General features: G+C 43.9%; 2 protein-coding genes across 2 annotated transcripts; one reads left to right on the top strand and one right to left on the bottom strand.

Annotated features, from left to right (window-relative positions):
* Positions 1–1,599: 1,599 nt before the first annotated feature.
* Positions 1,600–9,630, bottom strand: apbb3 (amyloid beta (A4) precursor protein-binding, family B, member 3). The gene is made up of 12 exons (XM_056594912.1): positions 9,497–9,630; positions 8,418–8,578; positions 7,806–7,840; positions 7,469–7,502; positions 6,849–7,004; positions 5,891–6,018; positions 5,277–5,391; positions 4,679–4,757; positions 4,467–4,550; positions 3,992–4,107; positions 3,332–3,508; positions 1,600–2,881 (listed from the first exon to the last, which is right to left on the bottom strand). Exons 1-12 carry the CDS (start codon positions 9,576–9,578, stop codon positions 2,630–2,632), a joined length of 1,419 nt encoding a protein of 472 aa, XP_056450887.1. The 5' UTR covers positions 9,579–9,630; the 3' UTR covers positions 1,600–2,629.
* Positions 9,631–11,484: 1,854 nt separating this feature from the next.
* Positions 11,485–17,105, top strand: sra1 (steroid receptor RNA activator 1). The gene is made up of 6 exons (XM_056594516.1): positions 11,485–11,724; positions 12,173–12,283; positions 12,536–12,736; positions 13,638–13,792; positions 14,461–14,569; positions 16,216–17,105. Exons 1-6 carry the CDS (start codon positions 11,700–11,702, stop codon positions 16,401–16,403), a joined length of 789 nt encoding a protein of 262 aa, XP_056450491.1. The 5' UTR covers positions 11,485–11,699; the 3' UTR covers positions 16,404–17,105.
* Positions 17,106–17,398: the final 293 nt, after the last annotated feature.

The raw sequence follows: 17,398 nt of genomic DNA, 5'->3' as shown, positions 1-17,398 counted from the left end.
TGCTAAATGATGACATGTGTGCTTAAAGTTTAGCAAAAATGTGAAAACAGTGGATTGTGCTTAGAGTTTAGCAGTCTGGAGTCTTATAGTTGATACATGAGCTTCAAGTTTTCAGAATTGTGTGCAAAGTTCAATTTTTTGTGCGTATACAATCGAGAAAAACTGTAAGTAGGGAGGGATCGTTATGCAAAGAAATGTAATGCATGTCCCTACCGTTTTTCCTAGCAGATATCATGAAATGAGGAAAGAACAGTAGAACACAGAACTTTTTTTAAAGGGAAAAACACAGTTTCACCACAGTGAAACTGCGGTGAAACTGTGTGCGTGCGTGTCTAAAAAACTGTGTTTTTAAATAGGAAATGGCACATTGTTTTGCACATCGTGCAAAACAGTTTTTTTTCACATTGACACACTGTATTGTACCCTGTTTGATCCCTGTACTGTATTCTTTTTTCATATTTTATGGCCCTACCTCTCTTGCACGCTTTTACAAAACAAATGTCCTTATGATTTTGACGATTTAGGGCATATGCTCCATCAAATTAAAACAGTTTGACAGAAAAATACAGACTGGTGAAGTAATAAACTTGTACAAATTAAATGTTTGATGATTTTAAAGTAAAACAAAGTTTATAATCTTTAAATATCTTTTTTTGCCATTTTATTTGTGCCCCTCCGGTTAAACACTGGCCCCTCCTTGGCCCCCTCTAGTAACATTTCTCTAGAACCGCCATTGCCTAGAACTAAGTATTCTTGCTAGAACCAAGTATTCTTTCTAGAACCAAGTACTGTTACCAAGTGGTCAACCTCCAACCAGCCATAGCAAATTCATACAACACAAAAATAAATCTTGATTAAATGTAGCTGTGCTTGGTTTATTGTATGTCGTCAACATTAGAACAAAGAATATACATGATAACAACGTTTGGGACATGGTTTAAACGTTACTCAAAAAGAACAATGTAGATAACATGCATGCATTGCGTGTGCCTGCTTTCCTATTGTGTTGTTGAAATACTCAATCAACTGCTGTCTGACTATATATATATATATATATATATATATATATATATACATTGATGATTGTCGGTCAGGATAGTGTAATGGGTAGCATGTTTGACTCACAGCCTAAAGCTACTGAGTTATTTTCCCAGTTTTTTGAACAAGATACCTAAACCATAATCCTGAATAGAAGGAACTACAAATACAACGAAATCAATCTAAAAAATTATCTGCTACAATGACTCAATAGTGTAATGGTATAACAATATAGCATACTATTGAGTCATTAATACAGTATAGTATAATAGTATAGTATAATCACAGCATTATCTCCTGATTGGAGCACTACAAACCAGTCATCATTAAGCGTTAACAAGAAGAGTTAACTAAAGGTGCATTCATTGATTTAGTTTGATGCAATGTGTGTGTGTGTGTGTGTGTGTGTGTGTGTGTGTGTGTGTGTGTGTGTGTGTGTGTGTGTGTGTGTGTGTGTGTGTGTGTGTGTGTGTGTGTGTGTATGTGTGTGTATGTCTGTGCGCGTGTTCCTGTCTTTCTTTCTGTCTGCGCGTGTGTATGTCTGCGTGTGTGTTTGTCTGCGTGTGTGTGTGTGTGTGTGTGTGTGTGTGTGTGTGTGTGTGTGTGTGTGTGTGTGTGTGTGTGTGTGTGTGTGTGTGTGTGTGTGTGTCTTTGTGTGTGTTTTTTAAAGTGGGATTATTTAGGGATAACATTAGGATTATAGACGACATTAGGATTAGGTACACATTATGATTAGGGACACATTAGGATTAGGGAAACATTGGGGACGAAAATAGGAATTAGGATTATGGACAGCATAAAGGATTAGAGACAGCATTAGGGATTAGCGACATCATAAGGGATTAGGGACAGTCTAAAGGATTAGGGACAGTTTATGGGATTAGGGACAGCATTAGGGATTAGCAACATCAAAAGGGATTCGGGACAGTTTAAGGGATTAGGGATAGTATAAGGGATTAGGGACAGTTTAAGGGATTAGGGAGAGTATAAGGGATTAGGGACAATTAAAGGGATTAGGGACAGTTCAAGGGATTAGGGACATTTTAAGGGATTAGGGACAGTATAAGGGATAAGGGACAGAATTAAGGATTAGGGACAGTTTAAAGGATTAGGATTATGGACAACATTATTATTTGGGGCAACATACGGAATTAGGGATAGCATTAGGGATTAGGCACGGCATTAGGGATTAGGGACAGCATAAGAGATCATGGACATCTTTAGGGATAAGGGATTAGGGACATTTTCAGGGAATAGGGACAGCATAAGGGATCAGGCACAGAATTAGATGCCAGGGATAACATTCAGGTCAGGGACAACATTCAGGATTAGGGACAACATTCAGGATTAGGGACAACATTCAGGTCAGGGACAACCTTCAGGTCAAGGACAACATTCAGGATTGGGGACAACATTCGGGATTAGGGACAACATTCAGGATTAGGGATTACATTCAGGATTAGGGGAAACATTCTGGATTAGGGTTTGTTGCGGTCAGTTTTATTTTAATTGATTGTAGTAATAATAATAGCTGCAGTTCATCTGATACAATAGATTGGTTTTGTGTTGCCACTAACCACAACAAGTCAAATCACCAGTGGGTAGTTGCCTGCTTATTGCGAAATGTCTCAAAGAAAGCTAGCATTCCCTTCTTTGCGCTGGTGTTGCTGCAGTTGCTGCTGCTGCCGCCCTTGCCCCCATTGCCGCCGTGGTAGTAGGAGGGCGACGGGAGGAAGGCGGAGCTGTCCATGGAGTTGGCTCTCTGGACCCGACCGGTACCAGCGTGCCGGTGCTTGGACCTCACCGGAGGGGTCTGCGCCACGAGACACCGCTGGTACTGGAGCTGTGGGGATAGAACCACCAAAGAAATATATATAATAGAATAATATATATATATATATATATATATATATATATAGTATAATAAAATGCAATTTAGTATAATAATAGCATATTTATATTATGATAATATAATATAAATACATTTAATGGTATAATATAACATATAATTGAATACATTTTATATAATATAGTATATAATAGAATAATGTACAACAAAATACATTTATGTAATTGAACATAATAATAATATATATTTTATCATACATTTCATAGAATAAAATAATACATAGTATATCATAACATAATTAATTCTAAAATAGCCTACATTTTATATAATTATAGAAGACATATACTATAATAACAGAACATGGTGGTGCAGGCAGACAGGTTCTCGTCATGCAGACAGGTTCTCGTCATGCAGACAGACAGCAGCAGACAGACAGGTCCTCACCATGCAGGCGGCCTGCAGCGCCTCGGAGACGTGTCCGGCGTGCGGCTCGCACCAGAACACGTGGCACTGGAAGCCCGGCGCCCCTCCGTCGGCGATCACCGCGAAGGTGTGGCTGTCGTGGCCGACACCAAGGAAGGTCAGGTGACTCACCTGACACTCCCATAAGGACTCCGCTTCCTGGAGCGCACCGGGATCACATGACATCACATCCTTTTACATGACACCTTATTCGATTCAATAACATTGCATCAAATTTGATTACATTATTCCATTAAATCATATTAGATCACCTAATATTAGATTTCATGGCATCATATTGGATTACATTGGACAATGTAATCCATAAGGACAACACTGTGGTGACATTATTATTATCTAAGCATTATATATGATTATTATTATCATATTATTATATAATTCTATTATTAGAATTATATAATTATATAATAATAATTATTATTTTACTATTATTTGACTATTATTATATTATTTGTATATTATTATTATATTATAATTTAATTTAATTTATATAATTAATATAATTTATATGATTTTATTAATATAATATTACTATTATTATATATTATTATTATATTATAGAACGTTATTTTTATTAAATTATTATTATTATGAGATTGTGTTATTCGATGGGTGCAGTACCTGCACCCGCCTGAGGGACAGCAGGGAGTCAGAGACGTGGAGGGTGACGGGCTCCCAGTCCTCTCTCTCCGTTGTGTTCATTATGCTCTCGATGGCGCTGTTCAGGACCTCCATACCTACGCACACACACACACACACACACACACACACACACACACACACACACACACACACACACACACACACACACACACACACACACACACACACACACACACACACACACACACAAAAACACACACACACACGCAGACAAACACACACGCAGACATACACACGTGCAGACAGAAAGAAAGACAGGAACACGCGCACAGACATACACACATACACACAGACAGACACACACATACACATACAGACAGACACACATGTGGTACTTTTTGATGTTAGGGTTAGGTTTAGGATTCATGTTTATGATAAGAATACGAATGTTGATATTAGTATTCATCTTAATAGAAATGCCACTGCCACCTACCCATAGCCCGGGACACTGGAAGGTTCCCGATGTACTGCACATCAAAGTGTGGAGCGTGCTGTCTTACTGCGTCCAGCAGATCCACTAGGAAGGACATGACACCGTCAGCATATATATATACAGGGGTATCATCTAGATGAGTGGATCATATGAATAATCGATCATGAATGACATTGCAGGCTAGGTTGAACGGTTTCATCTCTTTCGGGTACCTTGCCAGGGCAGGTCTGGAGAGGAGATGTCCTCTAGTGTCAGAGAGTCGGGTGGTTTGACCAATTTATCAGACAAAATCTAGAAAGGAGGCGATTTGGATTATTGGATGAGCGGCTAAAAATAACACATAACACATAAACCTCACCCTCAAACCTAATCCTCACATAACCCTATCACCCTAAACTCTGAACATCAACCCTGACCAAATCAACCCAAAGCACATCAAATGACATCATCAGGCTCCAAGGAATTGTAAAAAACAAAAGCACCTAGTTCGGTAGGGGAAGTCCAACCATAACCCTAACACTAACAAAATGACTAGGCCTGGAATTAAACACTGCATTTTCTGTTGCGATACACTTCACCCTCACCCCTTCACCCTAACCCCTTCACCCAACTCCCACACCCTTATCCCCTCACCCTAACCCCTTCACCCTTCACTCTCAACCCCTACCCATTTACCCTAACCCCTTCACCCAGACCCCTTCACCCTAATCCCTCACACCTTCACCCTTACCCTAACCCTTTCTTCATCCTCACCCCTTCACCCTAACCCCTTCACCCTAAGCCCTTCTTCACCCTCACCCCTTCACCCACCTTGCCGCACATGTCCTGCAGCACGGTGGCGATGGCTCTGGCCGGGGCGTTGCAGCGGAACACGTGACCCTTGAGCACGCAGCTGTCCTTCTCCCCGGTGACGAACGCAAAGTCCCTGGTGGAGACATAACCCTCTCCAAGCTCCATCATGTGTTCATCTGGATCACCACCACAGCACTGACCGCACAAGGACGCCACAGAGTGCGTTCGACTCGCTATGAAGCATTTTACATCAAGAGCATCGAGCACAGAATGTAGATGTAGTAGATCTAGATGATGACGCTGTGTTCTGCTCAGGTTCCGGTTAGTTGGTGAGTTGGTGAGTTAGTGAGTTGGCTGGTGAGCTAGTGAGTTAGTGAGATGGTGAGTCAGTTACTATGAAGATGTCTCGGAGTAGATCAAACTCTTGCTTAAGGACTTTAGGTGAAGGGTGGGAGGGCTTTGTTACCTGTCTCTGTGAGGGTGCGGGGGGGGGGGGGGAGACACAAAGGTGAATGTTAGTGCTGAATAAACCAACAATCTAATGCATACATTAGGGTTGGAGGGTAAGAGCAAGGGTTAGGGCTAAGAGGGATAGGAGGGTTAGGGTTAATCCTTAACATGACCAATATTACCTTCCATTGCTGCAGCCGACACCCCACACGCGGATGTTACTGATTGGCTGGGAGTGGAGGAGGGTGTGGTCTAAAGGATCCATCAGACTTAACGTATCTTTCTTCAAAACCAAGAGCATGTCCTGGCCCTGGGGAAGTCAGGCTCAGGGTTAGCAGAGCAGGGGGGTAAAGTAGAGCAGGGTTGTAAAGCATAGCAGGGTTGTTAAGTAAGGCAAAGCTTGTAAAGTAAGGCAGAGTTCTAAAGTAAGGCAGAGTTCTAAAGTAGAGCAGGGTCGTAAAGTAGAGCAGGGTTGTAAATTAAGTAGAGTTGTAAAGTAGAGCAGGGTTGTAAAGTAGAGCAGGGTTGTTAAGTAAGGCAAAGCTTGTAAAGTAAGGCAGAGTTGTAAAGTAGAGCAGGGTTGTAAAATAGAGCAGGGTTGTAAAGTAGAGCAGGGTTGTAAAGTATAGCAGGGTTGTTAAGTAAGGTAAAACTTGTAAAGTAAGGCAGAGTTCTAAAGTAAGGCAGAGTTCTAAAGTAGAGAAGGGTCGTAAAGTAGAGCAGGGTTGTAAAGTAAGGCAGAGTTGTAAATTAAGTAGAGTTGTAAAGTAAAGCAGTGTTGTAAAGTAGAGCAGGGTTGTTAAGTAAGGCAAAGCTTGTAAAGTAAGGCAGAGTTGTACAAGAGAGCAGGGTTGTTAAAATCGGAGGCAGGGTTGTAAAGTAAGGCAGGTTTGTTAAGTAAGTAGAGGTGTAAAGTACAGTAGGGTTGTAAAGTAGAGCAGGGTTGTTAAGTAAAGCAAAGTTGTAAAGTAAGGCAGAGTTGTAAATCAAGTAGAGTTGTAAAGTAGAAAAGAGTTATAAATTAAAGTAGAGTTGTAAAGGTGGGTACGGAGGGTTAGGGTTAGAGTACCCCTCCGCAGGGTTGGGGTCTGAGTACCTCTCCCCGGGTTAGGGTAAGGGTTAGGGCTGGGATCGGGTTACCTCTCCCCAGGGCCCTTGGCAGTGTGTCTGCTCTGAGCTCCTGTGGTGAGACAGCTGCTGGATGATGTTGTTAACAGTCAGACTGCTCCTCCCAGGAAACAAGCCCTCCTCCGGCACCTCCACCCAACCCATGGACCGCACAGAGAAAAAACCCACCTGCACAGAGAGAGACCAGCACGAGGGGGAGAGAGACACCCATTCAGAGAGACACCAGCAGAACATGGGGGGAAGAGAGACACCCATTCAGAGAGACACCAGCAAAACATGAGGGGGAGAGAGACACCAGCACAGAGAGAGACCAGCATGAGGGGGAGAGAGACACCAGCACAGAGAGACACCAGCAAAACATGAGGGGGAGAGAGACACCAGCACAGAGAGACACCAGCAAAACGTGAGGGCGTGAGAGACACCCATTCAGAGAGACACCAGCAAAACATGAGGGAGAGAGAGACACCAGCACAGAGAGACACCAACACATCATGAGGGCGTGAGAGACAACCATTCAGAGAGACACCAGCAAAACATGAGGGGGAGAGAGACACCCATTCAGAGGGACACCAACACACCAGGGAAAGAGAGACACCCATTCAGAGACGGACAGACAGACAGCTGCTTGGTACCTTGGTGTCTGATGCGGCAGAGTCGTCCACAGACCTTTTGGAGATAGAAACAATGTTATCATGTTAAGATATGATATTCTGTTATAAGATTATGATATGCATTATAACGATAAATTATGGTTGTGATATGATATTCGGTTTTTAGATGATGAAATATAAGTATTATGCATTAGTATTGTGATCAATTATTATTTTATTGTATTATGATATTTTAATATTGATAGATTATGGTTATGATATGATATTCTGTTATTATATTATGATCTATTATTATTATATAGTACTATGATATGATAATATTTTATTCTGTTATGATATAATATTGATTGCTGGTTACCTTTCCTCTATGTCTTGTTCGGTGGGAGGGATCTCCTGGAAAAGATTTCAACGTGAAAAAAAAGTATTTGTGTTTGATTGATGGTGCCAGAAAGTGTATTGTTCAGATTGTACTCTGTAGTGTACACCATTGTCTAGAGGCTGGTCTATGGTCTAGACAGATATTTATTTGTCCTTCGCCAATCACTTATTTGAAAGAAAGGGACAGAAAGGGACAGCTAGACAAGACAGGATAGACAACAATTTTTTTTTTTTCCTCAACCCCCACCCACCCCACAACACAACACCAGGACAGAAGACCTACTACACATCATAAATAGGATGGTAAAGTGCAGTTGTGCATACTTGTGACAGTACAGAGAGAGGGAAAGTGCATGGTGCTATTTAAAGTGCTGTCCTGCAGGTAAGTTCTTGTTCAGCAGTGCAATACTAGTCGGAATCAATGACCTGCTGGCTCGATTCGTTTGGAAATGGGGCAGCCTGAGCCTCCAACCCGATTGCAACACCTCATATGCCTGGTGTAGGGGATGTGTCATGTCTTCCGTAAGACTAGACGGTGGTGTATGGTCTGAAGGATGGTGCAAGGAGGATGGTGTGCATATTTTTAACTTACCTGCTTTGTGCCGTTTGCTTTCCTGCTGGCTTCGCAGGGGTGATGCCACTGGGTGGCGCCAGAAGCAACATGCCAGTAGTAAGTACCAGAGGAGTCTGTGATCATCCTCCAGTCTGAGGGCAGATCGGGATCTGACCTGCTCTGGTCTGACCAGATATTTTCTAAAGACAGCCAGCCAGCCAGCCAGATAGAGAGAGAGACAGACAGACAGACAGACAGACAGACAGACAGACAGACAGACAGACAGACAGACAGACAGACAGACAGACAGGCAGGCAGACAGACAAGTGGCAAGAAGACAGAGAGACAGGTAGACAGGTAGACAGACAGACAGAAAAGAAGCACAAGTAAATATGACATGCCTAGTTATTTGTGATGCACAGGTTGTTGGTTTGAACAATCAATGCTAGTATAAAGATAGCATCATGGTATACAGCTGTCATCACTGACAGTACAAAGCTAGAATAACTGCTTGTATACAGCTAGGATCATTGTCAAGAGCTATCATCTCTTCTAGAATAGAGGTACCATTACAGCTAATATACAGCTAGCATCACTGTTAGTATACAGCTAGCATCACTGTTAGTATACACAGCTACCACCATATTATAAAGCTACTATCACTGATAGTGTAGAACCAGCATAGTTGCTAATAAACAGCCAGCATCAGAGTAAAGAAATACCATCACTGCCAGTTCAGAGCTAGCATCATTGCTAGCAGCTTGCATCAGGGTATGAGTGTGTGTGTGTGTGTGTGTGTGTGTGTGTGTGTGTGTGTGTGTGTGGGTGTGTGTGTGTGTGTGTGTGTGTGTGTGTGTGTGTGTGTGTGTGTGTGTGTGTGTGTGTGTGTGTGTGTTTGTGCGTTGCTCTATCTGTGTGTGTGTGTGTGTGTGTGTGTGTGTGTGTGTGGTGTGTGTGTGTGTGTGTGTGGGCGTGTGTGTGCGTGTGTCGTGTGTGTGTGTGTTCGTGTGTGTGTGTGTGTGTGTGCGTGTGGGTGCGTGTGCGTGTGTGTGTGTGGGGTTGGGTTTTGTTTGGGTGTGTGTGTTTGTGTGTGTGTGTGTGTGTGTGTGTGTACGTACCATTACAGTTGACCATAATGATGGCCAACATGTAGTCCTTCCCAACCAGTGCATCGCCACCTGGTGTACTTCGTCCAATCATCTGTCTTCCCTCACACAAACGCTCACATCTATCTATCTATCTGTCCGTCTGTCTGTCTACCTTTCTATCTCTATCTATCTATCTATCTATCTTCTATCTATCTATCTATCTATCTATCTATCTATCTATCTATCTATCTATCTATCTATCTGTCTGTCTGTCTGTCTGTCTGTCTGTCTGTCTGTCTGTCTGTCTGTCTGTCTGTCTGTCGGTCTGTCTGTCTGTCTGTCGTCTGTCCTGTCTGTCTGTTGTCTGTCTGTGCTCGTATGTTCTCTCTCTCCTCTCTCTCTCTCTCTCTCTCTCTCTCTCTCTCTCTCTCTTTCTCTCTCTTTCTCTATCTTTCTATCTAGCAGTAAATATATCTCTATCTAGCTCGCTATCTCTAGCTGCTGACATGCTATATAGATAGCATGTCTGTAGATCTATACATCTCTATAGATAGCTATGTCTATGTATATCTCTATGTATCTCTATCCATCTCTCTGCATGTCTTTCTGTCGCTGCTAATGTCCTTTCTCTCTCTTCCTCTGTTGTCTCCTCCCCTCCATGACGTAGCTCTCTCCCTTCTCTCCCCCCTCCCTCCCTCAACTATTCCCTAACAACGCAGCTCTTCTCTCGCGCACTTCTCAGCCTTCTCTCATCAACTTCTCCATATCTCTCCACTCCTCTCTCTCACATTTTTATTCCCTCCCTCTCCTCTCGACCACTACTGTCCCTAACTCCCTCCCTCTCTCTCCCCCCTCGCCCCTCCACACGACTATCCAATACCTCATCTCTCTCTACCTTCTCTCTCACTCCTGTCTCTCCCTCCTCCCTCTCTCTCCGACCCTCTCCCTCTGTGTTGACTCCCTGTCTCTCCCTCCTCCCTTCTCTCAGACCTCTCTCTTCTTTGTTGACTCCCGTCTCTCCTCCTTCTCTCTCTATCCGACTCTCTCTCTCTTTGTGAATTCATGGCTCTCCCTCCTCCCTCTTCTCTTCAGACCTCTCTCTCTCTCTTTGTTGACTCCTGTGCCTCCCTCCTCCCTCTCTCTCAGACCTCTCTCTCTCGTGTTGACTCCTGTCTCTCCCTCCTCCCTCTCTCTCAGACCTCTCTCTCTCTTTGTTGACTCCTGTGCCTCCCTCCTCCCTCTCTCCCTTTCCTCTCTAATGATCTGACTTTCCTTGAATGTCCTTTACTCCTCCTGCTGTTACTAAGCTAACTATTATAGCTTATTTTTCAAGTACAACTCAAATTCAATTTGTATTTTATATGTTATTATTCAATGATATATTTCCCGCACCCCATATATTACAGGATAGTGCAGTGTTCCTAACAAAACAATGTATTAGGATGGTCTAGTGTTCCTAACAAAACAATCTATTAGTGTTCCTAACAAAACATGTGATAGTGCAGTATTTCTAACAAAGCAATGTAGTATTGCAGAAAAGTGCAGTGTTTCTAATAACAATGTGTGATTACAGAATAGTGCAGTGTTTCACAAAGTTCAATGTATTATTACAGGAGCCTCAGTAAACACTCAATCATGTATCTCAAATAAATAAACTATAGAAGCATCTGCGGATTGACCAATAGTAAACAGTAATCAAATGGGACCACCAATATGTATATATGTATATTTAGGTGACCTTGGGTGTTTTGAAAGGCGCCTCTAAATTAAATGTATTATTATTATTATTATTATTATATATTTGTATTTCATAATACATACAGACATACATACATACATCATACATACATACATACATACATAACTACATTACATACCTACATACATACATACATACATACATACATACATACTGGTCGATGGATGTTTTAAAATAATGATATTGTATATTATATTATAAGACTGCTAGTCGCCACTAGATGGCGCCGTGGGCTTAAAGGTTATGACGTCACGGAGGAGACACGTGTACCGGAAAAACAAGTCTTCGATGGGTTCGGTTTTCCGTGTGAAGCGATTTAGTAAATATAATCTAATAACCGTCGATATTATAGTAGACTAGACATTACTATCTCCGCTGGCAGTGTAGGTAGACAGATAGGGGTTTCTGGTTAGTTAGTGAGTCGCTGAGGTTACTGGTGAGGTGGCTCACGTTAGTGACTAACTTATAGTTACCATGGACGACTTGTTTGTCAAACCAGGTGAGATATGGAGTTATTATAAGATCTATCATTCAAATATCACCTCAACTACTGTAATTAATAAGTGTATAAAGTGTATGTGTGTGTAAAATAGACACGTATCATAGATATATGTACAGTGTGTCGATATCTGATGGATTACTAGTATGAGTATGATTATTACTCGTTCCCCAAACAGAAAACCGTCATCCATTCCAAAGAATCTGCCTTTATATTGTCTTTTCTGTTTATATGAGGCTACATGTTGCTTGTTTCTATACTGAGCAGATGACCTGAAGCTGTGAATCATTATTACCATTATTGGTCAGATTATCATCCTTATCGTGAGGGTGTCAAGCAGCCAAACGGTTGTTTGTAATAGTATTATAAGCAAGATACATATCAATATATGTCCATACCCAAAATAAACCTATTTCTGATCATCAGTTGAATCTCTCTGGTCGTCTAGGTAACCAGGAGCGAGGATGGAACGACCCTCCTCAGTTCTCCTACGGCCTTCAGGTGGCCGGCTCCACGCGGAGCCCCCTGACTAAGAGAGGACCACCCCCCCCAGCAGCTGGTGAGAGAGTAACCCTAACCCTAACCCTGACCCTGCTCTGACACTAACCCTAACCCTGACACTAACCCTAACCCAACGGACCCAGTAGAAACACAACCCAGTGGGCTTGGTACATTGTTAGTTTTTTTAAATTATATATTATTTGTATATTTATGTATTTATAATTATATATCGTGTATTGATGTATATTTATATTTATATATTTAAATTGATGGATATTCATATTGATAACCACTTTTAATTGGTCGCCAGGTCTTCAGGCTCCTCCCCCATGTGGAGATCCCTCACCTGACCAACAGGCCACGTCCCCACACCTGCATGGGATAACCCCGCCCCCACACACGATGACCACGCCCCCACACCGGATAACCCCGCCCCCATCCGGTGTAACTCCGCCACCGAGTCAAGCTACCTCCTCCCCATGTGGGAGTCGACTTCCACCTCCACCCAAAGGTACCAGCGCCTCACCAGACAGCATGATGTCACGTTCTGTAGTTCACCAGACAACATGATGTTCTGTAGTTCACCAGACAACGTGATGTTCTGTAGTTCACCAGACAACATGATGTTCTGTAGTTCACCAGACAACGTGATGTTCTGTAGTTCACCAGACAACATGATGTTCTGTAGTTCACCAGACAACATGATGTTCTGTAGTTCACCAGACAACATGATGTTCTGTAGTTCACCAGACAACATGATGTTCTGTAGTTCACCAGACAACATGATGTTCTGTAGTACACCAGACAACATGATGTTCTGTAGTTCACCAGACACCATGATGTTCTGTAGTTCACCAGACAACATGATGTTCTGTAGTTCACCAGACAACATGATGTTCTGTAGTTCACCAGACAACGTGATGTTCTGTAGTTCACCAGACAACGTGATGTTCTGTAGTTCACCAGACAACATGATGTTCTGTAGTTCACCAGACAACATGATGTTCTGTAGTTCACCAGACAACGTGATGTTCTGTAGTTCACCAGACAACATGATGTTCTGTAGTTCACCAGACAACATGATGTTCTGTAGTTCACCAGACAGAATGATGTTCAGAAGTTACTTCAGCAGATCTCATGATGTCATGTTCAGTCATTATGAGTCATTTCTTCACACACCTGTAGTGCAGGTTTGGCTTTGACAGCAGGGGGCACTGTTTTCCTCCAGCAAGTCACATGATACATGCTGATGTCACGTGATGTTATACTGTATATGCAGATGTTATATCCGATATTATCGGACACATTTGAATGTTTTGGAGCACAAATTATGTAAGGGGGGGCCAGTCTGTGTAGTTGAATACCGATGTCCTCACTGCAGTCGTCCCTCTGATGGTGTTGTCTGACTCCAGGTGGTCCGTGTCCGATGTCCCGGCCCCCCTCAGGGCCCGACAGCAAGGCCCCGTGTGGCCCCCGGGCGGAGCCGGACCCCCAGCCGGAGCCCGACCTCCAGGCAGTGAGCTCTGTCCTCGCTGAGGCCCTGGAGGCCTGTCGTCAGAACGTCTCCGTGAGTCCGACCGTCCTCCGCCGGAGTCAAGAGCTGTGTTCGAAACTGTTCCCTATTCACTCGCTCACTATTCCCTATATATGTTCATGATATAGGGCACTATATAGGGAACGAACGAACGAGAATTCGGACACTACGCTGAACATTCCTAAGCGTCATTTGCGTCTGTAAATGCGCCGGGTATTTGTGTGACGCAGACAGATGCGCCCACATCATGGAAACAAACCGGGCACTCACGAGGGAAGCTGGAGGTTGTATTGATGTTGAGTGTTACATTTCCTTGATCACGTTTTTTTAATTAATTTTGAATGCTAAATTTTCTATGTTAAATCCCAAATAAATTGTTGACATTTCTAAACGAGAGTCGGAGACTCCCTCATTAAATGTATTCGTTTCCGCGGTTATTCAGCTTCTTCTTCATCTCCGGAAAAACACGACCGCATTGCATTGTGGTATACGGGAGTAACCTGTTAGGACAATCTTATGTACACTCTACTTTTGGTTATTTTGGCGTGTGCACTATATCGTGCATGAAATTAACCACTGAGAAGAAACACTGAGAAGCACCCTTTATAGTGCACCATATCCGTGTTGGGGAACGATTTCGAACACAGCTAATGAGTTCACCTTGCTGGACCCCTAACCCTAACCCTAACCTTTGACCTCAGAGGCAGGTGTGTGAAGACATCGCTAAGCGTCTGCGGCTCCTGGAGGACAGCTGGACGTCTGGACGTCTGTCCTCTACGGTCAAGAGACGCATGAACGCACTGACGCTAGGTAACACCTCACTTCCTGTCTCACTTCCCTTCGCCAATTACTGGTCCGACCTGATCCCCTTCTGATTCTTGTTACCGGTCTCACTTACCGGTCATATTACCGCTCCCATGCCTCCCTCCTTTACCTTTAATGCGCATCACATAGGTCAGATAAAAACGTGTAGTTCTGTAATTAGGGCCGAACTAAAGGCGTAGTTTGATGACGTCAGAAGTAGCGTTGGACCGTGGAGGCTGTTGACCACACCACCATGACGATGAAAATCAATCTGACTTTGAACCCAAAAAACAGGGCAGAAATCAGGTTAAAAAACGAGTTTATGTTGTAAAATTGTTTAAACATTACCTTCAGTCACGGTTATTGGCAGTGGTCTATAGGGGTAGGGTGGGTCTATAGAGGTAGGGTGGATCTATAGAGGTAGGGTGGGTCTATAGGGGTAGGGTGGGTATTATACGGAGGTTAGGTGGTCTATAGGGGTAGGGTGGGGTCTATAGAGGTTCGGGTGGGTCTATAGAGGTCGGGCTTGGGTTCTACCTAGAGGTAGGGTGGATCTATAGAGGTAGGGCAGGTCTATGGAGGTAGGGTGGGTCTATAGCGGTAGGGTGGGTCTATAGAGGTAGGGTGGGTCTATAGGGTAGGGTGGGTCTATAGGGGTAGGGTGGGTCTATAGCGGTAGGGTGGGTCTATAGGGGTAGGGAGGGTCTATAGGGGTAGGGTGGGTCTATAGGGGTAGGGAGGGTCTATAGGGGTAGGGGGGTCTTATAGGGGTTTAGGGCGGGTTCTCTAGCGGTATAGGGTGGGTCTATAGGGGTAGGGAGGGTCTATAGGGGTACGGAGGGTCTATAGGGGTAGGGTGGGTCTATAGGGGTACGGAGGGTCTATAGGGGTACGGAGGGTCTATAGGGGTAGGGTGGGTCTATAGGGGTAGGGTGAGTCTATAGGGGGTTAGGTTGGGGTCTATAGAGGGGTAGGGTGGGGTCTATAGGGTAGGGTTTTAGTGATGGGTCTATAGGGGTAGGGTGGGTCTATAGGGGTAGGGTGGGTCTATAGGGGTAGGGTGGGTCTATAGGGGTAGGGTGGGTCTATAGGGGTAGGGTGGGTCTATAGGGGTAGGGTGGGTCTATAGGTAGGGTGAGTCTATAGGGGTAGGGTGGGGTGTATTGTGGTGGGGTGTATTGTGGTGAGGTGTAGAGGTCTAGCAGTCTCTCTATAACCTGTCTGTCTCCTATCACCTGTCTGTCTCTTATCACCTGTCTGTCTCCTATCACCTGTCTGTGTCTTATCACCTGTCTGTCTCTTATAACCTGTCTGTCTCCTATCACCTGTCTGTCTCTTATCACCTGTCTGTCTCCTATCACCTGTCTGTGTCTTATCACCTGTCTGTCTCCTATACACCTGTCTGTCTCTTATCACCTGTCTGTCTCCTATCACCTGTCTGTCTCCTATCACCTGTCTGTCTCCTATCAACTGTCTGTCTGTTATCACCTGTCTGTCTCCTATCAACTGTCTGTCTGTTATCACCTGTCTGTCTCCTGTCACCTGTCTGTCTTCTATCACCTGTCTGTGTCTTATCACCTGTCTGTGTCTTATCACCTGTCTGTGTCTTATCACCTGTCTGTCTCCTATGACCTGTCTGTCTCTCTCTCTAGAAATGAGGAGCTCTCATTGGAGCGCGGCTGACGATATCCACCGCTCCCTCATGGTGGACCATGTGACAGAAGTCAGCCAATGGATGGTCGGCATCAAGCGCCTCATCGCAGAGACACGGAACCTGAGCCCAGAGCTGCTGACCTTCAGCCCCGCGGATCCGGTCCAGCCTGAACCTGTTGGGAACTGACCCTTAAACCATCTGGTCCACACTAGTCCAGTCGTATCCAGTCTAGACTAGGTTGGTCCAGAATCCAGACTAATCTAGTCTCGTCTAGTCTACAGACAGTCGAGTTCAGTCTAAGCGAGACTCGTCCAGTAAAGACCAGTCTAGTCCAGACTCCAGACATAGGTTAGACATCTAGCCTAGACTGTCCACTCTAGTCCAGATGAGTCTAGGGTGGACCAGTCTAGTCCAGTCCGGTTTAGACTAGACCAGTCAAGACTCAAGACCGACTGCTCCAGTATGGTCTAGACTGGTCCGGACTGGTCCAGTCTAGACCAGACTCCAGACAGACTGCTCCACTCTGGTCTTGGTTTAGTGGCAGGCACCTCTCTAGACTGGCCCAGTCAAGTGCAGTCTAGTCTTGACTGCTCCAGTCTGGTCCGGACTGGTCCAGTCTGGTCTGGACTATCTAGTCTCGTTTATTTAGGCAAGTGTAACCTGATTGACTGATGCTGGAGATATATTTTAATTAAATAAAGCAGTATCACTTGAAAACAATGTTTAATTTTACCACCCACACACACACACACACACACACACACCAGGGTTTACCATCAGCAACTGATTTCATGGGATGCTGCTATTGGTAGCTTTCAGCATGTACTACAGCTAGAGATGGATCATTTCGCTTAAAACAATTATCAATACATGAATAAATCATTTTAATTGCACTGAATTATCGTGTGAATCTGTCAGCCCTGTCGTGTGTGTGTGTGTGTGTGTGTGTGTGTGTGTGTGTGTGTGTGTGTGTGGTTGTGTTTTGTGTGTGTGTGTGTGTGTGTGTGTGTGTGTGTGTGTGTGTGTGTGTGTGTGTGTGTGTGTGTGTGGGGGGTAGTTATATATTTGTGTGTGTGGGGGTAGTTATATAGTGGTGTATTTATATCTATATACATGAATCAATATAGATGAATATGTATGTCTTCCATATTTCTGCATGCACTTGTCTTATTTGATTATAT

This window comes from Gadus chalcogrammus, chromosome 7 (assembly GCF_026213295.1).
Source record: "Gadus chalcogrammus isolate NIFS_2021 chromosome 7, NIFS_Gcha_1.0, whole genome shotgun sequence".
In the NCBI taxonomy this organism is placed as follows: domain Eukaryota; kingdom Metazoa; phylum Chordata; class Actinopteri; order Gadiformes; family Gadidae; genus Gadus; species Gadus chalcogrammus.
The sequence above is the reverse complement of the archived record's forward strand: the minus strand, read 5'-3'. Positions and strand labels throughout refer to the sequence as shown.